This window comes from Dermochelys coriacea, chromosome 8, assembly GCF_009764565.3.
Source record: "Dermochelys coriacea isolate rDerCor1 chromosome 8, rDerCor1.pri.v4, whole genome shotgun sequence".
Classification (NCBI taxonomy): Eukaryota; Metazoa; Chordata; order Testudines; family Dermochelyidae; genus Dermochelys; species Dermochelys coriacea.
This window is the reverse complement of record NC_050075.1, coordinates 102,587,390-102,612,618: the sequence shown is the minus strand read 5'-3', so window position 1 is coordinate 102,612,618 and position 25,229 is coordinate 102,587,390. Positions and strand designations below refer to the sequence as shown.

The 25,229-nt window shown below is 42.8% G+C and overlaps 1 protein-coding gene and 1 long non-coding RNA gene across 5 annotated transcripts in view; one reads left to right on the top strand and one right to left on the bottom strand.

Annotated features, from left to right (window-relative positions):
* Window positions 1-2,489: 2,489 nt before the first annotated feature.
* On the bottom strand, window positions 2,490-19,826 carry TAL1 (TAL bHLH transcription factor 1, erythroid differentiation factor). 4 transcript variants are annotated; one of them, XR_006273909.1, is made up of 5 exons: window positions 14,817-15,680; window positions 13,986-14,405; window positions 12,500-12,591; window positions 9,765-10,018; window positions 9,117-9,711 (listed from the first exon to the last, which is right to left on the bottom strand). XR_006273909.1 is itself a non-coding variant. In XM_038414276.2 (4 exons), exons 1-4 carry the CDS (start codon window positions 19,679-19,681, stop codon window positions 5,390-5,392), a joined length of 945 nt encoding a protein of 314 aa, XP_038270204.1. In that variant the 5' UTR covers window positions 19,682-19,826; the 3' UTR covers window positions 2,490-5,389. The 4 variants fall into 4 exon arrangements, 3 of the variants coding, with proteins under 3 accessions (XP_038270204.1, XP_043347191.1, XP_043347192.1); XM_038414276.2 differs by lacking the exons at window positions 9,117-9,711; window positions 9,765-10,018; window positions 14,817-15,680 and adding exons at window positions 2,490-5,808; window positions 19,668-19,826; XM_043491256.1 differs by lacking the exons at window positions 9,117-9,711; window positions 9,765-10,018; window positions 14,817-15,680 and adding exons at window positions 2,490-5,808; window positions 17,062-17,381.
* Window positions 19,827-22,388: 2,562 nt separating this feature from the next.
* The window catches only part of LOC122455594, a 28,185-nt gene continuing 25,344 nt past the window's right edge, over window positions 22,389-25,229 (top strand). Inside the window, exon 1 of the long non-coding RNA XR_006273910.1 lies at window positions 22,389-23,371. This is a non-coding gene — a long non-coding RNA (uncharacterized LOC122455594). The remainder of the gene's footprint in view (window positions 23,372-25,229) is intronic.

Genomic DNA, 25,229 nt, shown 5'->3' with positions numbered 1-25,229 from the left:
ATAAGGAAGTGTTATTGATCCCTTCATATAACACAAGAACCAGGGATCACCCCATGAAATTAATAGGCAGCAGGTTTAAAACAAACAAAAGAAATTATTTCTTCACACGACAGTCAACCTGTGGATCTCCTCGCCAAGGGGTGGTGTGAAGGCCAAAAGAATTAGATAAGTCCATGGAGAATAGATCCATCAGTGGATATTCCAAGATGGTCAGGGACATAACTCCTTGCCCTGGGTATCCTTAAATTTCCACCTGCCGGAAGCTGGGACTGGATGACAGAGGCGGATCACTAAAAATTGCCCTGTTCTCTTAATTCCCTACAAAGCATCTGGCACTGGCCACGCTTAGACAACAGGATACTGGGCTAGATGGATTGTTGATCTGACCCAGTATGGCTGTTTTTATACACACACACACACACACACACACACACACACACACACACAGAGTTAATAATTGTATGCAGCTTAGTTTGTAAGTGCTTTATATCAAGTGCTGTAGGCTCACCCATTTAAAAAGTATTTATTCTATACATCGCTTGATAATGATATATTTTAAAAAGCAATTACCCTCCTCGTGTATTAAAGCATCTCTAAAGGTTGACTTTGTTTAAATGGAAGCTCAGTTCATTATGCAAAGTAATGCACTTTGGAAAACATAATCCCAACTATACATATAAAATGATGGGGTCTAAATTAGCTGTTACCACTCAAGACAGAGATCTTGGAGTCACTGTGGATGGTTCTCTGAAAACATCCACCCAATGTGCAGCAGCCGTCAAAAAAGCAAACAGAATGTTGGGAATCATTAAGAAAGAGATAGATAATAAGACAGAAAATATCATGTTGCCTCTATATAAATCCATGGTACGCCCACACCTTGAATACTGCATGCAGATATGTTGGACTTGGAAAAGGTAGAGAGAAGGGCAACAAAAATGATTAGGGGTATGAAATGGTTGCCATATGAGGAGAGATTAATCAGACTGGGACTTTTCAGCTTGGAAAAGAGACGACACCAAGGGGGATATGATTGAGGTCTATAAAATCATGACTGGTGTGGAGAAAATAAATAAGGACGTGTTATTGACTCCTTCTAGTAACACAAGATCTAGGGGTCACCAAATGAAATTAACAGGCAGCAGGTTTAAAATAAACAAAAGGAAGTATTTTTTCACACAATGCACATCAGGCTGTGGAACTCTTTGCCAGAAGATGTTGTGAAGGCCAAGACTATAACAGGGTTCAAAAAAGAACTAGATAAGTTCACGGAGGATAGGTCCATCAATGGCTATTAGCCAGGATGGGTAGGATACCAGAAGCTGATAATGGGTGACAGGGGATGGATCACTTGATGATTACCTGTTCTGTTCATTCCCTCTGGGGCACCTGGCCGCTGTTGGAAGACAGGACACTGGGCTAGATGGACCTTTGGTTCTGACCCAGTGTGGCCGTTCTTATGTTCTCGCCACTGAGCCCTCATCGCAGAGCCTCAAGTATAGGATGGCAACACCATTTTCTCCATTGTTAAAATAATGTCAGTTTGTTTCATAAATAGGAGGTGAGGACAGATGTGAAGGGGGAGGTTTTTTTCTCCCATGGGAACGTTTAGCAGTCAAGCAATGCAGCTAATTTGCTCTCGATCACAATGGACACATTAGAAATGAGCACATTAAGCAGGAGGGGTCCCTTAACATCTTCCCCCCTTCCTATTATCCTTCTTTCTTTTGCTTTTAATTTAATTCTTTCTCTATGTGTAGGATTTCTCCCCTTCTCTGCTCATTCTAAGAGACACAAAATATTTATCATCGGAGTTGGCTGAATCATGGAAGTTAGAAATAGAACAATAATAACTACAACTTATATAGCACTTTTCATCTTCAGATATCAAAGCACAGTACAAAGAAAGTCAGTATTATTAGTTCCTGATGGGGAAACTGAGGCACGGGAGGCATATGAAAGAGCTGGGATTTGAACCCAAATCTCCTCAAGCCCAGGTCAGTGTCAGAGCCACTAGTGTCCAATATGTTGCACTTAAATGTAGCATGATGACCACCACAACTAATCGCATGAGTCTCTATGTTGCCAACTTTTGTGTGTCTCATGATGTTCAGCATTTTTCTTAAATCCCCAGCTCTTGGAATCAAGAGGTGGCAAGAGAATCTCAGCTTTTATTTTTGAAAATAAGTGAAATTTCTAGCCCTTCTGGTTGCAGAGAAGAGCTGGAAAAGGCAGAGAAAAGGAACAGGTTTTATTATTGTTAAAAGGATCTCATGATTTTTAAGTCAATCTTGCCTTTTATTTTTTTAAAGCTATACTCATGCTTGAGGCTGGCAGTACTGGACTCCCTACAGCTTGAGCTAAAGAGACTGCAGTTGACTCCCATCATCAGTTATAACTCCCACTGACATCAGGTTGCAGTTACAGCTCATAAAAATGGAGGGGGGAAAAATACTGAATGACAAGCATTAAGAAAAAGGAGCAGAGGCTGATTTGTAAAACTTTATTTAGAAATATTCTCGATATATTCATTATATATATATATATATTTATATATACACACACATTACAACAAATGTGTTTTCTAAATAGCACATCCACAGTGGGTTGCCTAATCGGCTTTACAAAGATAATAAGGGTACCAGGTCTGGTTACTTAACTTCTGCAGAAAAATGCAGAAACCAAAGGAATTTTAAAAAAAGAAAAGAAAAGAATTCATCACAGAGTACAACATTGACCGAAAGTGCTGATTCCAAACATAAATGGGATGATGTTATATACACCAAGACATAGAGCAGGCAGAAGAAGAACCGGAGAAATAGGAGATGTACCATTCAAATCACAATTAAAGTACAACTATACATACCTCAGCTATACCTAAGTTGTATTCTGCTAAGAGGCTACAAATATATGTGTTTTGTAAAAGGGTTATAAATTGTACCATTTTGTCTTCCTTTTAGAAAAAAAAAGGGGGGGTGATTTCTAATATTTTAAATGACTTGTCTTGGAATATCTGTCCAAAAAGGGGTAAAATATCATTATTTCAATCCCTTTAAAAATGTCATAACACTTTATCTTCGTAGCAAAATTTCTCTCCCTCCTCCCCCAGAAACTACTGATTCCCTGATCTTGCAAAGTGATGGGCGCCCCCTGCAGGAGTTGAGAGTCCTCAGCATCTCTCAGGCTCAAGTTCCAATTTCTTACTCCCCTATGTATTCCCCCCATCACAGAACGCGTCCCCTACCAGTGTCTGAGTTTTGAGGTCTAGCTCCTACTCCCACTGAAGTCAGTGACAACTCCCTTTGGAGCAAGATCTGGCCTTTAGATAATACCAGATGGTGAAACTGACCCTGTAATGCCCCACATAATGTAAGTCTCACCTGAGCCCTATTTGAGGACTTTATAGGTGCAATGTACTGGCCCTCTGCATAGGGGTGAATTCTGAGACCATTTACCTAAAATATCAATGGGGAACTCATAGCAAGGTGGTACACCCTCTTAATATACCCGCACAAATACCAAGAGAACCCAGCCTCGCTCATATTACTTCCAAGATAGTATTGACCCATTCTCATAAACAGGCATTAAAAAAAAAAAGAAGTGACGGTACCCTACAATAAAAATAGGGTCAACCTGGCTTTCCAACAGGCAAACTAATGGCTCTAAATGCTCACACACGGACGTCTCTGCATTGCCTTGTACCTCAACACCTATAATAAATAAGAGACAGGGTTGTATAAAGTGTACTCATTCTAGTTATTTTCCCTTACAAAGAATGGGGCTTTCTAGCACCATGTGGATTTTTCTGAATCTCTGAGATAGTTTGTTCTGGTGTGATTGCTCTGTCAATCATTAGCAAGTGGGAAAAAGAGAGAGTCCTTTGCAAGTTCTGCTGTTCATGGGACATGCAGGGTCTAGCTCCTCAGTCTGTGTAAACAGGCATAGTATGGGAGTCAATGGAATGACCCTGATTTACACTAGCTGAGAATCTGGCCCACATTTTTTAAGTACTCTGCTTTTTTTAAAGTGTCCTAGAGTGGACATCTCCAGATGAAGGATAATTTCTGTTTCAAAGTGACCTGGTTGTATGTGGCCACCAACCTACAATACGTCTGCATGCCTGGGAATTGCTGTATGTGTCGCAAATAGCACTGAATCTCAGTGTAAATCTAGAACAAAACCGCGGTTGTGAGTCTCAGAGCCCAGGTTAACTGCTTTGCTTTTGAGAACTCTAGAGACATCCACATCCTTGTGTAGACAAGGCTCCGGAGGAAGTCTTAAGTAGACAAAGAGGCAGGATCAAATCGGGGGGTGGGGGAGGAGTTAAATAGCCATCCTTTCCAAATGGGTAAAACCCAACAATCCAAAGCACATAATTATATCTCTTTTATATCTCTTCTACACACACACACACACACACACACACAATTTGTTATTCCACCACTGCCTTTGTTTTTAACTAAAATACCAGGATGACAATTGCAAGGAAAATTCCCACTCAGCCATACTGAAATGTGTAATCCTTGGGTGACGTCATGTCCCCACTGAAGCCAATGATGAGATTCCCATAGACTTCAACAGGGCCAGGATTTCAGCCATTGCACAGTAGTTGGGAGGGAAGAGAGAAGAAAACATCTATGTACCTTTTCATTCAGTGGATACTGCATGACGGTTATTAAACAGAAGTAATTCCACATCATAAATACAACACCTCAAATAATCCAAAGTTAGGCTACGGATTTGGGCTTTTTTGAAAAAAAAAAAGTCTCGTTCCTTGTAATAGTTCTTTAGCGGGAGGCATTTTTCAGCTCTTTAAAAAGGTACAGTCAAAAGCTCTGAGACAACAAGAAGGCATTGCCCTAGCTTCCACACCAACAAGTTGCATATACATCATCAGAATGGTTTGGAGAGATGCTGCAGAACTGTTAGAGATTTTGGTAGTTTCCAGGTGCCACATGCAAAAGGAAGGGACATGTAGCTTCCATTGGCAGTGAAAGAGAGAGTTGCTGCCTGTTTCTGATCCATGATTATTCTGCTTCAAGAGATCATCATCATATCACTTGATATTGAAGAGGTGTCAGCAATGTTCCCTCCCCCCACCCAGCATTACTTCCATGAACAATATGTACAATAAGATGACTTTCGTCTCTGTCCGATCAAGTACCTAAACGTTGAATGTCCACTTGATTTGGTCTTGTTCTCCATCAACTTACTGTCATTTTAGTTCAGGGATTGTGACCTTTAGAAATATTGGAGTGAGAACTTGACGAGCTCAAGTTCCTGTTTTCTTTTTGGAGATGTAGAGTTGGGAAAATAGGGTGTAATTCCAAGACCCAGAGACTGAGGGTTTACTTTCCCCTCTATGTTTTAGGAGGGATCTGTAAGGTCATCATCGCTGGTCATTGCCTTCTACAGGAAGAATGGAGTGACGGAGACTCCTCGTATGCTTTGTATCTAATGTTTCATGTTCTTCTGTGAAGCTGTCTGGGCTCCCTGCTCCATCTAAAGAGCTTCCACAACTAGAGTTTGGAGACAACATGTCCTGCAGGAGATCCTCTTGGACTATCCCAGTGTCTTTGTTCACTTTGCCCCTTTGGTTTCCTTCTTCTTCCTGGTCATTAAGCAGTTTGGCCAGGAAGTTGATGTATTTCATAGCCAGACGTAAAATTTCATTCTTGCTCAGCTTTTTGTCAGGTGGGTGGGTTGGAATGAGTTTACGAAGCTCTGCGAATGCACCATTGACATTCTGTTGTCTCCACCTTTCCCGGCTATTGGTAAAAATGCGGCGGACCACTTTTGTATGGGGACCTGAAATTACAATAGTGCATGATTAGGGGTAACATTAAACAGATTATTTATCATTTCACTTAATGGTCAAAATTTTCCAATGTGACTGACTGACTTTAGGCTCCTACTTCCCTAGATAGGTATCTCAACAGAAGTGGTCTGGTTTTTAGAATTGCCACAACTTCCGTTCAAGCCAAAAAGAGCTGAAAATCAGGTCATTTCTATTTAGGCGTCTAACTTTAAGTCAGCTAAATTTGAAAGCTTAGGCCATATATGTGATTAGCAGGCTGTATGTTTTCATCATATCCCAGTGCTAAAGGACTAGTACAAGGTTAGCTCATGCAACTGCCTTATATTTTATACTCTATTAACTTCTCTTAACTTTGGCCAAAACAGATATGACAAGAGACAACGTGAGAGAGCAGAGGTTTTAGTGGTTCTATGGTCAGGATGCAGATACTCGTCTAAATCATTTATTTGATACAAACCCAAAACTGGTAGGAAGCTTAAAACTGTTATGTATCCATTGGATGGCCTATGTGAAATGAGTTGCTGGTACTCAGCCCAATTCCTTGGGAACAGGTAGGGACATTACAAAACCAGCCCCCCCTCCCTGAAAAAAGAAACCCAACACCAAAACCAACCAAACAAAAATGAGTGCCTTTGTTGGAATTCAAATTTGTTGAATTTGCTGGAATGGAGACCAGGAATCAAATCATCCCAGAACTGCCCTATCAGTTTTAGAAGCTGTCTCTTCAGGTCAGCATTATGGAACGTTGGCAGAGCAGCTGGAGAGCCTTACAATGATGCTGTGGTTGACCATGCTTTTCCTGTCCTGTAGATACCCTCAACCTGATTCTATTTTGATTTATTTTTGTAGGAGGGGAAACGACAACAAAATACTGATGTTAATTTAGCCAGGCAAGCAGTGAAGTCCATTTAAAATTGCTAGAGTTTTACCCCATGGCCAGTTTTAGAATGAATGCGTTGACGTAAAACAGGTAACGTCCCGGAAGACCAGATAGATACCAACATTGACTGTGTCTTCTCCTTTCCATGTGTGATCATAACGCCTACTGGTGTGGGGTTGTACGCATGGAGAGGAAGGATTTATGAGCAAGTCCCGCCACGCATAAGGTCAGAGTGCAATTTCAGAATCCCATTTCCCTGGACCAGTGGAAGCATGTACAAGCAGGCACTCATTCCAACTATTGGACCGTGCAATATCTATCCAAATAGGACTCACAGAGTATATTATTATTACTACATATTTTGCTTTGCATAAATTGTTATTGAAGGGGCCTAGCAGGAGACCTCATAAGCCTCCGGAAGGGTTGCCATGGCAAAAGCCACTATAAAGATGAGAGACATTGTGCATGCCTGGAAAAGCACACCACCAAGGACAAATGTAGGTATAATATCTATGGGGGTGACACTGAATGACAGATCACATGGTCTTGTACAGCACATGACCACACACTATACTCTTACATTCTGAAACCCCTTGTCTGATTACTGCATCATGGTGGGAATAAGTCACTGACCAGTATGCACCTGCCTGTGGTCAGTTGTTTAGACTGCCCAGTGTTCCATCATCACCCAATGCTTGTGCCTACCAGTGGGATGCTTTGGCTCTAGCCATGCGCCCACTTCACTGGGAGTGTTTTGGTTGTTAACATACACTTGGACTCCTTGGGTGGGGAGTTCAGCTATAGCAAATGGATAACAGACCACGTGCTCTGAAGCTCGCTTATAATATTGTTGCAACATACTAGTACAATGCGGCTGCCTCCTGATAAATCCACCCTCAAGATCAGAGAAGACAGAAATTCCAAACGCTAGGAAATGAAATGCTGGCTGGGGAAAAGAAAACACTGACACATGATGTGTTGCGAGAAAAATCCGTTCCATGGGCTTTGCAATTGGAAACACTTCTAAGCAACCACAGTCATTGCTGCGACAGATTCAAGCTACTGGCCCTTCCAAACCAAATCAGCCACATATAAGCAACAGACACATCTCACTCACATTACCAGGAGCTGCACAGTTCCAATGCACTGTTCCAATGCTCCTTTCCCCTCTCCATCGTTAAAAATAAATCCACCCAAAATAACAACAAGAATAACCACAGAAAATGGGAAGGACTGAGGTCCACCACTGCCCACCCCAGATTCCCCCCTCCCCTGCATATGCAGGAAATTGATCATGTGGGATACGCCCACCTGATCCCAACAGATGATCCCTGCTCAATGCTCCAGAGGAAGGCGAAAAAGGTGTCTGCCAATGCGCCGTGGGGGGAAAATGTCCTTCCCGACCCCAAATCTGGTGATCAGTTCAACCCTGTGCATGAGAGCAAGAATCACCATGATTAAGTAAAAATTTAATTCTGCAACTTTCAGTTTCCTTTGGGGATCTAGCTATCTGGGGAGCTACTGGAGCCCCATCCCTGCAGCATCTAAGCATGGATGAATGAATTTACTCTCATGATTGCCCTGTGAGGTCAGAAGCACTCTCATCCCCATTTTATAGATGGGAACAAGAGGCTCAGAGAGATGAAAGTGACCTGCCCAAGGTCACAAAGGGAGTTGCTGGTACAGCCAGGACTAGAACCCCCATCTTCACAATCCCAGTCAAGTGCCTAAGCCATAAGGCCATTCTTCCACTCTCAAAGAGCACCATAACTGAGTATTCAAACGCAGTTGTAAGATCTTAAAGCCAGGGACTGTTTCTTACACTGGATTTGTACAGCACCCTGAACACAGGGTCCCCAGTTCTAAGTGGGGCATCCAGGCAATACCACAACATGAGTAATGACAATAGTAGAGCTATTTGCACTGCTAGCCTATCATTAAAGATCTCTCCGGGTATGTTTACACTGCACATTAAGCCCAGGCTATGACTCAGGTTTGAGCCCACGCCCCTTTTCCATCCACATGCAAGTGAGTCTGACTCCGGTCAGCAAGCACTCAGAGGCTGGGTCCTAGGACCTTGCTAGGGGGGTGGGTCAGAGCCCAAGTCCTGCTGGGTCTCAGGTCCAAGCCTTGTCATTTTGCAGTATGGACGCAGCTCAAGCTGCAGACCTTGCAGAATGTGTGCCCTAGCACAGCTGTGAGACCCAGGTCCAGCAATTGCAAATCCAGGATTACAATGCAGTGTGGACACTCAAGCATGGGCTTGGAAACATCAAGTGCACAAGAGCAGGTCCCACAGACCTAGGTTTACAATGCAGTGTAGACATAACCTCTGTGTTCCTGTTATAAAGCCCAATTCCAAGACTCAAACATACTCCTCTAAGCTTAAAAAAAATATCAAGAAACATGGAAATCAGATTCTCATGCAGAGAGGGTTTTGTTTAATTTTACAAAATCTCTTTTGCTGCTTTTGAATTTGAGTGGGAAAATATTAGAGATCACTAGTCTAAAAAATATTTAAAATACCAAGGGTGCAATCTTGCATGCACAGAATACCCACTGAGTTCACTGGGGGGCTGGTGCCCCTAAGGAATCCATTCATAAATTTTTTAAAATGCTGTGATCATCTAAGATGACATCAAGCATAATGCAAACCATAGAATTTCACCCCGATTCCTGCATTGACATCAGACACAATGCAGGCGTAGAATTTCATCTCCTGATTCCTGCATCAAACCCAGTAACTATGGTTGAACTGAAGAAAAGTATCTTTTAGAAAAACAGTCATCCTCTCTTGATTTAAAGATTTGAAATGATGGATAACACAGGACACTTTGTGGCTAGGTCGTGAAAAATAGAGGTATTCTTCTAAATGAAATTTGTCCGGTAATTAATCCAGAAGATTGAATAGGGTTTTCTACATAATTTGTTCAATATAATACAAATCAAAAGGAGAACTGGTAGAAATTTTTCAAAATCCCAACAGAATTTTTTTGCAAACAGTTTTCAAAACTTTTTGTGAATGTTATGTATGTATTTATTTTGCAGCTGGCTTGGAGAGCGGTCAAAAATTTTGTAACACTTCGACAAAACTTTTTCATGAAAAGGGGTTTTGGTTGGAGTCACTTTTGGGGCTTTACAACTGTTCCTCTCTGAAGCAGCTCAGCTTGTGCAGTTCAGAGCTGAGCCCTGCGGATGGGAGAAAGCCATCAAGCCAGGTGGTTTGTTATTCATGATCCAATAAGCTGAGAGGAGCGGGCGCTGCAGGCGGGGGAGATAGTGAAGAATCTGCCCAGATGACATCAGGAGCTGCTGAGACTCTGGTTGCAATACATATTGTTTTCTTAGAATCTTCAGACATATTTCTGGGTCAGTAACTGGCCCTTCTGCTATCAGTTTCTTCTAAGTGCAGGTTTTAAACATGCTAGATTAAGCCACTATTGTGGTTGGCAGAGGAAGCAACTGAAAGGCCTAAAAATGGCCACCATACTCGTCATTTCTGTATCTTACTTGTGCGCTGTCCAGTCCCCTGCCCCTGTGAATGCCAATTCTCCACCTGCTCGTTCTGATTTGATCATAAATCGAACTGACTTGCAAAGCTTAAGAGGTGCCATTGATCCAAAAACTGAAATTTGCATACCTACACTGCCCCTATTTAGGAGAACTAGTCCAGGCCTGTTTTGCCATTCTATTTCTCTCCTAGTTTAATGTCTCTGGTTTTTTTCCCTAAATGCCCCATGTTGCAAATCTTGTCAGATATGAAATACTCCTTGACAGACAAACCATAACCGTTCTGAAGACATTACATTTTCTTGTATCAGCTGCAGTCCAGATTAGTAAAATCCCTTATAATGATCCAAATATGTTCACACAGGAACCACTGACATCAGTGGAAGTTGCCTGTTCATATCTAAGGGTCCATTTTTGCCCCATTTACCAGACTTGCTAAATATAAATTTGATCCAAAACCCCTTGGAATCTTTCCACTGACTTCAGTGGGCTTTGGATCAGGCCCTCTGGGCCTGCAAACACTCACCCATGTAACTTTAAGGTTATTCACATGCATAAGTGTTTGCAGGCTCAGGGTCCTAGTCTGCTCCCTGAGATACACACCCACAAAACTGTACTAGTTCAAAGGCCTGATCCTGCAAATACTTAATCAACTAATTTGGGATACTCAGGATCAGGCGCAATGAATATACCTAATACATTATCTAGTAAATACATATTCAATTTTCTTTCAAATACATTTATATATGTACTGTTCATCTAAACAGTTATTGTGTATATTATATATAAGTAAAACTTAACATCTAAGCTAAAAACAAGTAAACTCAGCAGTAAGGTTAAAACTCTTGCTCAGACTCTATGACATTGATACACACTTGTGTTTTTATTTTTCAGCCTTATTATTTATATTATGGTAGAACCTAAAGGCCCCAACCAAGATAAGGACCCCATTGTGCTAGGTGCTGTGCAGATACATGGTGAGAGATAGTCCCTGCTCCAATCAGCTTACAATAGAAATGGACAAACAGACAGAGGATGGAGGAAAAGGGTATCACATAAATGCAGTGAAATTGGATTGATGTTTTGCAAGCATTATGTTAGCATCACAATTTTCTTTTGAAGTGTGGAGGACTGGGGTTTTATTTGAATCGATTAGATAGATAGGTTAGCTAAAAAGAAAGACAAATGAAGGTAACTGAATTTTCTGGCTTTTGTGGATTTCAATGTTTTATCATTTAATATGTATTTTCTTTTTATCATTTCATCTCATTTATATAGCCGTCTGTCACTGTGAAGAGCTTTAGGCTTTGATTTAAAAACTAAGGACCTTTAACTGGAAACATATACTCCTATGGAGTGTTTACTCACACAAGCATTCCCACTGAAACCCATAGGACTGCACAGGGGTAAGTAGTGAGATAATATCCTAGGCTTTTTAATTCCTTCCGTACTTTGAAAGATTTTTAAAAATACGTTATAAACTCTGGGCCATCAGTCTGGAAGCAGAACTGGTCAATTTCAAAGGGCAACTCTGCTTAAGGGCTTCTGGCAGAAGGTAAGCCTCTATCTGGTGACGTGCTGAAGTGTCTTTGCAATTACGGCACAACAGAAGAGAGGCCCCAGTTCAGCAAAGCACTCAAGCATGTATATAAGTCTCTCTCACTACAATGGGACTTAGGCCTGGTCTACACTTAACGCTTATCCTGGCATAGCTATGTCAACCAGGGGGTGAAAAAAAACACATTCCCTAGCCAATGTAGCCATGTTGATAAAACCCCCAGTGTCGATGCAGCTATCCTGACAGAGGACCACTTCTGTCAGCATAGCTAACGTTGTTCAGGGAGGTGGTGTTCCTACACTGGCAGAAAAACTCCTTCTGTCTTGTACACTGTATCTACACTAGGGGGCTATGCCAGCATGGGCTCTGTAGACATAGCCTTAAACAAGTGCTAAGTGGTTTGCAGAATAGGGATGGAATTAAACACCTGCTAGAGTGCATTGCTGAACTGGGGTAATATTATTAAGTCGCTCATCATCAGACTGGTTACCACATGGAGCAGGAGATATTGGCTCCACAATCCAGGAGTCAAGACCAGGACAGGAGCAAGCTATCAGCCAGTAGGAGTGATGTAACCTCATCCTTTTATTGCTTTGTATTTTATCCCAACACATGTTGGTCTAAGCAACCTTCCCATGTCACCAAGGAGTGGCGGGGTGGGGGGACATTAAGCACCAGCTACATCCCTTTGCACTTGATATACACCATCAGGGGAAGAAGAAAAGATTCTCACCATCACTGATCTCCACTTCATAAGGAGACGATCTTCTTTTCATTCTGTTGTTGTTGTAGATTGAGAAGGTGTCTGGCTCTCCAAAAAACCCACTGCAAACAAGTTACAAAGGGAAGGTCAGAAAAAAACGAGGAGGAAAACACACAGACACACTTCCTGAAGGGAACTCACTTGTCGCTGGGGTTCTTCGGGATGAACGCTGCACATTCCCACTCGTGGGGAGCACTATGGGCAGCTGTGCAGCAGCCACTTGAAGAAGAACTATTAGATATTATAGGCCAGATCCTCAGCTGGTGTAAATCAGCGTAGCTCCACTGACATCAAAGGGACTTTGAAATCTATCGAGCTATGTCAGCTGATACCAGTTGAGGATATAAGTATGCATGGGTGAGAGTATATAAATAAAATACACACACACAAGCATGTATACACAAATTATACATACATTTGCATATAGAACATAGCAGACATCTGTCTTAAGTGACCAGGATAAAAATTTGTAAAAAATCTTCCAATCAATGTGATATAATTCTAATACATGTATGTGTACTTTCTGGCAAGTCTTTTTAGACAGGAGGCTACCTGATCTCTAGAACAGGTTTCTCTAGATGATATATAACACACATATGCTGAACTACTATTAATTTGTATTGAATGAGAGAAAATGGAATTGAATTGTATGATATAAGTGCATTGTAGGGTGTATGCATATTTATTTATACACACTACATACAATGCATATTCTGAAGCAAATTCTTCCCACTGTCATGATTATTTGTAGGGTCACACACATCTCACCCAGTGCATAGAGCTGAGAGATTTCTTCAAGGAAACAAAAAAATTGCCCACTAGATAAATATTGCATTGGCTACATTTATGCCTTTACATTTAAAATATTATATTTTAATAGATTTTAATGCATGTGATATAATATATATATATAATATCACAAACATTAAAATCATATTAAAATGTAATATATATATATATATATACAAGGGTAATTATATATATATAATGTTCCAAGGGCTACAATAGATGTTTTGCTTTGCAAAATTACATACATCCAAACTCTCCCACAATTATCCAGGCACAAGAATTACATCCCTCGACAGAGAAAGGTTCCTTTGCCAGACAACCTCCTGTCCTTCTGAACTTCGGATAGATAGATAGATAGATAGATAGATAGATAGATAGATAGATAGATAGATAGACAGACAGACACGTGCAGGACAGGAAGACAGAGAGAGGTCGGAGAGACACAAGAGGAGAAACAATCCTGCAGTTTTCTGCAGAAACGGTACTAAAGGCTTCATCTCAGGATAGGACAGGGCGTGGGTGCTGCTGTAGGACGCGGAGTGGGGAGACAGACAGACAGACGGACAGACAGGAAAAGACGGGCAGCCTCCCGGAGACAGCCAGACAGCCGGAGCGAGGGGCCGGCGGGCGGGGAGACCGGGCAGCAGGCGGCGGGCAGGGCACGGACCTGTTGATGGTGCCCAGCGGCTGGCCCATGTTGTAGAGCATGGCTCGGCCGGCCGCCGCCAGGGGAAGCGCCGTGGGGCTCAGCTGCACCATGCGGGCGTCGCAGGCGGTCTCGGCCGGGGCTCTGCACGGCTCGGCGCCCGGAGCTCTCTGCATCGCCTCGCCGGGCGCCTCGCGGCCTTTTATGTCCCTGCGCACCAGCTCGATCACCGGCACGGCGGCGGCGGGGGGCCCGGGGGAGGGCCGGCCGGTCTCCTTGGAAACCCCATTGAGCAGCAGCTGGGGCTCTCCTGGGACCTCCATCCCCCCGCGGCTGCTCTCCGGCTCGCTCGTGCCTTCCGCTCCCGGATCGTGCGGCTGGGGGGGCCGGGCATCCCGCGGGTCACTGCGGGGCAGCTCCGCCGGCAGCCTCTCCATCGTCCTGGGGGAGAGAGGAGAGGAGGTGAGCGGCGTGGGGGGAGCCGAGGGCACCCCTGCGAGACAGACTGACTGTCCAGCGGGGGGGGGGGTGTGGAAGGAGAAAGAAAGAAAGAAAGAAAGAAAGAAAGAAAGAAAGAAAGAAAGAAAGAAAGAAAGAAAGAAAAAGATTGGGGGATGGAAAGAAAGAAAGATTGGGGGAAGGATGGAAAGAAAGAAGAAGAAAAGTGGGGAAAGAAAGAAAGAAAGAAAGAAAGAAAGAAAGAAAGAAAGAAAGAAAGAAAGAAAGAAAGAAAAGGGGGACGAGGGAAAAAAGAGAGGGGGAAGGAAAAGGGGGGGGAAGAAAAAAAGGAACAGAAAAGAGATGACGGTGACAGATGTTGCTAGTTTGACAGCAGCGTCCAGGCAAACACACCTCGGCAGCGAAGGAGCCCATTGCCCCGGCCTGGGAGCCAGAATCCCACTGCAATGATTTATTAGCAGAAGAATTAGCCAAACGATGCTTTGTACCAGAAGAGGGGCGAGCTTAGCTATTTGTACTGAAGCGCCGGGGCACAATCCTGCCTTGGTGGCTACTCCGCCAGTGCAGGACGAGAGATGAAATCCTGGCCCCATTACAGTCAATGGCAAAAGTCCCCTGGATCTCCGTGGGGCCAGGATTTCACCAAGTATTTAAAAAGATGAGGGTTCACCGGAGCCAGGTGTGGCCAAGAGATGGGCTTGGTGCAATCCCCCGAAGCCCCGGGATCACTATTTGTTTCACCATTAGCCTTAGCTTAATATCTCTGTGTTGCCTATTTAAGCCTCACAGTTAATCTTTTCCTTGATCCAGCATTTGCTGTTCCACCGGCAGGTGACTTAGCCACTGCTGGAAACAGTTTCTTTTCTATTAATTTTTTTGCAGCCCAGATAGAGAAAGAGAAAGACCTCCAGGGTCTGAAGACATGGGCGTGATGGTGTTTAAAGGATAGAACATTTTTATCGAAGGGTAAACCAAGAGCTTCGGATTTTTCTTTTTATTACGGTTAATGTTGACAGAAGGACAGGGCTAGATAGGTGTTTATTGGCGGGATTTCCAACGGAAACACCGTTTTGTTGCTACCGCAGGTTACACTTTTGAACTCAACCAACCTTCGTGGAAATTATTGATTTGAAGATGAATTTATCATGGCTACCAACTATAAAGAGCATGAAATAACGAGTCTATGTTTTAACATTCTAATTCGAGAACTGTTCAAAGGGGTATTATATTTCTATCTGGACACATACACCCACGGGATAGTAGTATTTACATATATGTGTGTATACTATATTATATATATAATATGCTATATATTTGTATATAAAATTATTGTAATGCAATATAATCGCCACACTGGCCCTGCATTTTATAGTGTAATCATTTTATGATTTACACTATAAATCAGGTTACTCCCAATGGCAAAGGAGCGGTCACTTACCCCAGATCAACTGCACTTCAGATCTTGGGAGACAACGCTAATAGGCAATCCTATAATAAATTAACTAATCAAAGAATTATTAACTAAGAAGATGAAATATATAAAAATGATTACACTATAAAATGCAGGACCAGTGTGGCGATTATATTGCATTACAATAATTTTATATACAAATATATATCATTATACTATAGTACTTTGCTATAAACATAGTATTACATTTTATTGCTTTAATACTGAACCATTGCATTCTGATATACACACACATTACGTATATATTTCTCGGCCAAGTCATGGTGGTAATTATGTTGTACAGGGAGATGTAGTCGAAGTATTAAATTCTACTCATGCAACATAGTGATCACAATGACTTTGCTGAGAAATATATACCGGGTGTGTATATTTTTATACACACACACACAGTATATATATATATATATATAATGTTGCATGAGGAGAATGCAATATTTAATCTATATACAATGATTGCAATGTTTTGCGGAGAAATATAAGAATGTAGTATTTCCGTATTAACGTAGTAGAATATAATACGATAGATAGATAGATAGATAGATAGATAGATAGATAGATAGATAGATAGATAGATAGATAGATAGATAGATTTCCTATTCATTTCAAACGACTAGCTTTGTCTGTAACCAAGATGTGGCGTTTGATCAAGTGTGACTAGCAATGGGAAATAGTTATATTATTGCAAAACAAATGTCTAGTCCGGGGCCCATTCTTGAGTAAGGAGAGCAGCATCGGTTAAATTTGATGTTTCCTATTTTGGGGACATATTATACTGTAGATTTTTGTTTTAAGCAGAATGGCCCGTGGCTTTGGGCCGAAAGATCCACATCCTGCAGCTGTACTACCTGGTCGTATCCAACATGTGTTAGGTACATTTGAAGTCACTTGTTTAAAAAACAATCTATAGACGCCTTCTCTATCCATTAGCCAAGGCAGGCAGGATACAGGAGCCGTCCGCTGGGCAAGGAGCGGATTAGTGTCTCATCTGCCATCAAACACATGGATGTATCGTTACAGGAAACGCATTTAACGCTGAGGAATTATTATTTCCATTTTGTTTCCTCCCGAAGTTTGGTTTGTTCATTTCATGGCTGGTGTAAATAAAGGAGGCTCGGTGCTTTGCCGAAAGTAGAAGTCTGATCTGATCCCAGACTCAGCCTTTCTAACCTTAATTTCCTTGGCTCCTCTGGGGCTCAGTTAACCAGATCGTTTGTAGGGAAGACCTGAAAAAATCCCAGGGCATTGGCCCTTTCCCAGCCACCTCTCCGGAAAGGATTCTAATGGTCTGTCGGGATATTGCATCGTGAGCGATCATTCACATCTGTCTCCTCGAGTGTCCTGTTCCTGCAAAAGATCTCTCCGGCTCAGGGCTGCCTTCTCGCCTCCCACCTCTAGGATACTTAGGACTTGACAAGGAGAAAGGAAACCCATATCGGGATAATAATTCCTGTGGGCGGGGGGAGATGCCTTGCCCCAGTTCCTTTAGATCAACTGCACATTGGAGCCGGAGAGATCGACATCAAGATAGCAAACGCTGATAGAGAGGTGTTTGGCTAGGGATGCCCGCCATACACCCACCCTAGCCAATCAAAACTAACGGATGGGGTGACTGGACCCAAATATAACCCCCCTCATGCGTAAATTGGGCTTGGAATTTGGATATCACATTAAAAATCTATATTGTTTAGTTTCAGTGTATATAGGGGTGTTTATATTATTAATAGGGTATATAGACAGAATCACACCCTATCTATGTACACTATATTTATTCTCTTTAATTAAATTATATATATATTTACATTTATATATTACATATATTACACATTTGTTATATATACATAATTAAAACAAATAAAGTATTTATAAACGTTTTTAAACAAGTTTATAATTATATATGTATACACACACATATAATATATATATATAATTATAAACTTGTTTAAAAACGTTTATAAATACTTTATTTGTTTTAATTATGTATATATAACAAATGTATTATATATAATATATATGTAAATATCTTGCTCTTCATATTCATATATTTCTATTAATAAAGGGATTTAATATGGATGCAAACCCCTTACTAATATAAATATATAACAAAGATTTCTCTCTACATATATCCCATCACACATATAGGTTGAAATAAAACAAACGATTTATTTGTATTACCGGACTAGAGCTGAAAACAGGGTGTTTTCCACTGTATGCATCCGATGAAGTGAGCTATAGCTCACGAAAGCTTATGCTCAAATAAATGTGTTAGTCTCTACGGTGCCACAAGTCCTCCTTTCTTTTTGCCAATACAGACTAACACGCTGCTACTCTGAAACCTGTTTTCAGCTGGCATTTCTCAAACTAATGCCTGCAGATTTGCAGACATGCTATTAAAAGTGCAAGGCCTAAAAATTAACCCTAAAAGCCAGTCGGAGATGAATACACAGGTTGAAGCTTTTATATAGTACAGTCTTTGTCAGAATTTCTCAATGAAAGTTTAAGATGGAATCCAATCCTCAACATCTGTTGTTTCCAGTCCGACCCACACAATAGAAATATTTCCGTTCTTTAGCATAAAATTAATTTTGAATCAGTATGATTTTTTTAAAATCCCGGTATTTGTGACTGCTTAGGGGACGTAACCCTAAAGGATATATAAACTACCTGTGTCGATATCTCTGTCTAATACGTCTGTCCATTCCACATATCTCGTTCTAAAATTGCGGAGTGGAAATATTTCATTTTGGGATCGCTTTCAACGAGTTAAGCCATAATACAATAAAACAAGAAAGAATCAGCAATTTTAAACACATCCTTCCTTTCCCCTTCACAAATATACAAGGCAAAGTAACAGCTAAACACATAGAAAATTATCAACAAGCCATTAGCCAAAGCGCTCTCTTTTCTGATCATTTTACAGAGCATTTCTCTGCAATCCCCTCATTTCCCGAGCCTGTTCAAATGCAATCGCAGAAAATAATAATCGTTTCGTTTTCCGTAGAAAGATAAACAAGTAACCCTTCTCAACCGATTTCCCTCTTTGCCTTCATAATATTTCACACTTTTAAAACAGCAGCAGAGAATCGGATTGAATTTGCTTCTTTCGGATCGAATTTGTTACTAGAATAGCATGGGGGATGTATGTGTGTGTGTGTGAATCCTATAATTTTAATGTCTTAATTTCCACTCTTCCTATGTAATTGTGCTGGTCGTAACCCCTGTCGTAGTTTCTTTGTTTAAAACTGTGGATCTGACGGGAAATTTGTACCCATTAATCCAAGTATTAGTTCATTTCCCCTCTAGGAACAACAACAACAACAAAAATAGAATGAAATAAAACATTATTTTGGAGTTGCTTCTGGCCAGCTAGATTCAAACAGGGCCTTTCCGATGAACTGGCTCCATAGCAAAAACCAGATCCCGATTAAAAGGAACAAAACCAATCCTACCCAAACCTATACACCCATATCTATACTTCGCTTCTGCATCTGCCCCGAAGAAAGGGTTGTTAATCCTGCCTTCTCTCTGCAGCATCAAATATCCGGCTGCTTTGGGATCAATTTGCTCAACGAAATTTCCCAAAAAGAAAAAGAACCGTCCCCTCCCCCCGCCTCCACCCATTGAACAACTGAGAATTGTTTTTAATTTTTGTTGCGCGTTTTCACATATTGCGCAACAAACGAGAAAATGCTTGCGCTCTCTCCAAAAGGAAGCCCTGGAAACTGCGCAAAATACAACGCTTTCCCCTTTATATATACATAGATCTCTATACTCACCATTTGCTTTTCATTGGTAAAAGTGAGTGGAGCCATTTTGTGGCCTATTCATTGCTGCTATATTTTTTTTTCTTCCTCTCTCTCTCTTACGGTAGTGCTGGGTGGCTTCACTGGAGCAGGATCTAATTCCACATCACGTCCAGTTTCCTATTTAGTATGGAGAACGGAACACTAGAGCAATGTGGCCAACAGAGATAAAGCCCCAGCAATGGCCCGCCTGCCCTGATAAGCTTCTAAACCCATTATTTATGAAATGATTCATTATTATTTGGCAATTTTATCGAAGGAAAGCGGGAACTTATTGCAGGGATATGCATAGGAATAACTTTGGAATGCATGCCTTATAGCTTTTGCTGTGTGTGTGCTTAGATGCTCTTAAAAAGACACTGTAGAAAAGAGTAATAAAAAATGCACCATGACTGCCCACATTTGAATAGCAATTCTTTATTTTAGTCCTCTTGGAGGTTATTATGCCCCTGCATTTTTTGATTAAATATGGAACACCTACTCAGTTCTTAATTAAATTTAATGAGCCAAAATAAATTGCTGGAGATATTGAGAGAGGAGGGGGGCTGTCTAGGACAATAGGGTAAATAAAGCAAATTGACAGGGAACATTTAAGCAAGATTCCCCCCTCCCTACCCAATATTTCTTCACTGCAGGCATAAATGGGGGGGGGGGGGAATCTCTAGTTTTAATTTAATCTGATCAGGTTTAGGAGGGGGTGGTAAAAACCTCTGCAATCCATGTGGGGCTCGGGGATTTAAAGTGGGGAAGGGGTGTGTGAGAGAAATAAAAGGTAAGTCCTCGAAAATAATCAGCTTGAAACTGGGAAAACACAAAAGCATCTCGGATCGTGCTCGGTCAATATAGCTGGGCTGTGAAACGTGTGGTGGAAGGGACTGGGGGAGGAAGACAATCTTATTATTTAAAACAATAAGACATGACTGACAGAGAATGATCTGCCAAAATAGCAAGTTAGTGCAATTTACAAAATCGAAGATCAGGTGAAAAATGATCCCTGTCCTTGAAAGCTGGAGTGCAGCAGGGATTTGGGGGGTATTTTTCCCTATCATTGAGAAATACGTTGGCTTTTTAAATTCTAAACCATCCAATCTGCGCTGTATCAAGAGGATTAACACACGGTAAAGAATAAATCTGGATCAGTCGTGTGTGGGAAGGGTCCACACGAACTTTTACAAACGTGCTAAATACCTCGATTGAAATGCCGATCTATTCACTTTAAGTATTAAAAGGTAGAGAAGACAAGCCCACAGGCATAGGTCCCACACAAACGCTAATGAACCAGACTAATAAAACAATCACCATTACAATACTGAGAGTGAATACAAATACACAAAACAAGAAATAAGTAGGTAAATAACTAAATCAAATACAATCTGTGATGCCACCCTGGTTGGTTCATTATTATATCGTGCTTTGGTCGCACACGTGGTACCTTTTGCAATTACGGAATGGCCAAGCAACCTTCAGGGAATGACTGCGAAACAGCTCGTGTAGTGCTGGGAGACTAAAATCCCAACGTTGATTTATTTATTTTCTCCCGTTGGAACAATGTTGATGGCTGTGTGTATCTCAGGGGTTTTCTGTTTGATCAGCAAAGACACGAGGTAGGGGATAGTTGATGATTAAGGTCTCTGTGCTGGGACACAGGGCCACTTAAAGCCACCAGAATCCTGGTCCTTTCACACACACACACACACCCGTCAGGTGAGGAACGAGGGAGAGAAAAGATCGGGTTTGGCTGGCGTTTCACTGGCACCTTTGTGGCCAGTTCTCCTTCCACCCAAAGGCCGGTGGCTCCAGTTCTGATCCTTACGCGCTCGGGAGGCAGCAGAGAGCCCCCAAAACACACCCACCAGAAAGAGGGGGGACGCCAGGCCGCGCAGTTTAGCGGAACCTGGCAACCCCCCAAGTAACGAACAGCGATTAATTGGTTGCTAGCAGTAGGCCCCCATGATAGGGAAAGGGAATGGGCGTGAGGGAGAATATGAATGTGATCCTCTCTAAGGGAGCCAGGAAACCTGCCAAGAAGCAGGTTCCCTCCCCAAGCTTTTTACGCGGCCTCCTGAGACCGGGGGGAAGGGGGGGGTCACCCCTCCTGGGCCCAATCCCGCTAGGCAAGACGCCCCCAGGCTCAACCACAAATTGTGTCTCTTCTCCCCTCCCCCCTTTCCCTTCGGGGGCTCCCCGCTTGGGAGCTCGGTCTCCCGACCCCGCATTGCGCTCCAGCTGTGGTCTCATAGGAACGGCCCCACCTCGGGGTGGCAACGTTTCACCCACGTGCCCCCCACCGGTACAAACTGCTGAGAGGGGAAGGGGAAAGGACCCTCGAGCTTCCTTCGTTTCCCCTTCCCCGCAGCGGCTTTCCGAGCCCCCCCCCCCGTGGGAGCGACGGCCCGGGACCGGCTGGATCGGTGCGTTTCCTGCCCTGCGTTTGATGTTGAGCGCGCATCGGGGGGAGTGTGCATGGGGCGGTCACGACGAGCGGAGTCTTTGCTGGGCCGTGTTTCGAGCTCCATCCAGGAAGCACGATCAGTTTCAGCTGGGCTCGTCTCAGCAACAGGAAGCGTTAAAGATAGAACAGACGTGGCTGGGGAGGGGAGATTAGGAAATCGAGCCTCTTGTGTACCTCCAGATCCCCATAGCCACGGCTAGGGCCCCAGCAGAATCCATTTTACATCATTTCTGTACCATACACCGTATAGACCAAGAGGGTCTATACATCGCCTCACCCCACCTTCACAATCCCCGGGCCGTGTGAACGGGACCTGACACGTAGAGTTTCATACCAACGCCGCCTTTAGTTATAATTACGGAATTTATTCTCTGCAGGGGTGGACACGGACGGTGAAAGCAAGGTGGGCGAAGGGGTAAGGTAAAGGACCCGCCTTTAAGAGACCTGGGCTGTATTCTGTACTCTGCCACTGAGCCAAAGCCCACTGGAATCAATGGGAGTGTTTCCACTGACTTATAATTGCCCATGTTCTAGGAACCTAGGGCAATTATTTCATCTATTTGTGAGTATCTTTCCCCCCCCCCTTCCCCTTTTAATACATTGTCCTATTTAGAAAATAATCTAGCTAGGGCAAGGACTGTCAGTGTGTTTGTCTAGTTAACTTTAGAGCACCAGCGTGCTGATCTGAGAGGAGATGCCAAGTGGCTCTTGCATCAGAGATAAAGATTAACACCTCCCATCTCTCCCCAGTGTAGCACCAGAGCCTGGATGGATACAAGGGTTATTTACCTTCTCCTAACTGTTGTTCTGTGAGATGTGTTGATCATGTCAATTCCAATCAGGTGTGTGGGTGCTGCGTGCATGGTAGCCAGAAGATTTTTTCCCTAGCAGTAGCCGTAGGGTTGGCCTGGGCCCCCCCTGGAGTTACACCCTCATGGCACTCAAAGTAGGGCCCTGCTGCCCCAACCCTCCTTCAGTTCCTTCTTGCTGGCTACTCAAACAAAGGAGTGTGGGGGGGGGGGGGAAGGTATTGGAATGGATGTGAACACCACATCTCGAGGAACAGGGTATGAGAAGGTGAGTAACCGTTTTTTCTTCTTCAAGTGACTGAAAATGCCATGAACAATCAGGTGCCTCCCAAGCCTAAATTACAGAGGCAGGGTCAGAGTTGTCCACAGATTGGAGCACCACTCTAGCAAAGGCCGCAACATCTCTGGCCTGCTAGGTAATCACATAATGTTGAATTCAATGTTGATAAATGTAAAGTAATGCACATCAGAAAAACATAATCCCAGCTATACATATAAAATGATAGGGTCTAAATTAGCTGTTACCATTTCAAGCACGAAGTGTGCAGGGTCACTTCTTGGCATAAACCTGCCACAATCTGAGCACGTCTAAAAGCCTAGGGATTGAGGCATACCGCAGAGTTGGGGAAACATGTGCCAGGGTGAGGGGGAACCCCCCAAAGGAAACTTATGGGAGAAATCTTATCTATACTAACTAAACTGATCTAACTATACACACACACACACACTATTGTGAAGCATGCACTTGCCAAGGCATTAAGAACAGGGAGTTCCGGCCATCACAGGCGGTAAGAAGGAACTCAAGGGGGGTGAAGTTGGCCAGGCACTATATTAAGCACCATGATGGTGGCCAGGCTGATCCTACAGCTACTGCTAGGGGGGAAATCTTCCGGCGACCGTGCATGTGACGTGTGCACAGCTGATTGGAATGGACATGAAGCAGCACTTGAAGAAGAACTTGTATGACTCAGATAAAATAACAAATCTCTCTCTTCTTCACACTTTCACAACCACTGGTAGAGCTTGCTTGCCCTCCATCTATAACATTCTCAAACTGGGGGTTGCAAGCCCTCAGGGGGTTGCGAGTTTATTACATGGGGGGGTCATGAGCTGCAAACCCTGCTTTGCCTCCAGCATTTATAATTGTGTTAAATATATTAAAATGTTTCTAATTTATAGGAGGGGGGTCGTACTCAGAGACTTGCTATGTTGAAGGGGTCACCAGTAAAAAAGTTTGAGAGCCACTGATCTAGACAATCTCACTGAGTTATGAGTGATAGGTAATTCAGACAAAGATACACATATACACAGATGTAAGGGATTCTCACAGTAATCATAAACAATTTGAACAGTGAAAAAAAAGCCAGGGTTGCAAACATTTCCCATTCACTAGGACTAAAACATGAAAATTAGAAGCAACCAGAAAATTTATACAACATTAGCTCCAGCTACCATTCCAAGTACAGCACAATTCCTATGATTTGGGAGTAAAATCTAACTGGTCAGTTGAGTTTGATGGCCCTTGTTACAACCTTCTGTTCAATTCAAATTCTAGCCTAACCTCCCCAATCCTTGATCTGTTTTATTAAGTCTGCACCAACATTGTAACTGTAAATCTAGGTGCTCTAGTAACATAAGGAACACAAGAATTGCCAAATTGGGACAGACAAAGGGTGTATCTTATTTCCAAGCTGAACTATATACTAGTGGTTCTCAACCAGGGGTTGGGCGCAAGCAGGTTTCAGGGCAGGGAGCCATCAAGCAGGGCCAGTATCAGACTCACCAGGGCCCAGAGCAGAAAGCTGAAGGCCCACTGCATGGGGCTGAAGTCCGGGCCCTGAGCCCCGCCACCTGGAGCTGAAGCCAAAGCCTGAGCAACTGATCTTCGTGGCGGCCCCTGTGGCGTAGGGCCCCAAGCAAGTGGCCTGCTTGCTACCCCCAAATGCCAGCCCTGGCTTTTATATGCAAAAAATATCAGTTGTTATGGCACATGTAGGCCGTGGAGTTTTTAATAGTGTGATTAGGGAGGCCTCAGAAAGAAAAAGGTTGAGAACCCCTGCTATACACTTCAGAGGAAAGTGAATCCTCTTCAAATTATGCACTACTGTACTATGCAAGGAGAGATGGTTTTAATGGGATATTTCCTCTATACTAATTAATGTTCCACTTATTCAGGGTCCTGTCTGTCCCGATTCTAGTTTGTGGGACTCGCCATACAGCCCAACCCCTGCTTCAAGATTGTGCTCTTGAGTTGAGTTTGAGCTTTTGTTTGTT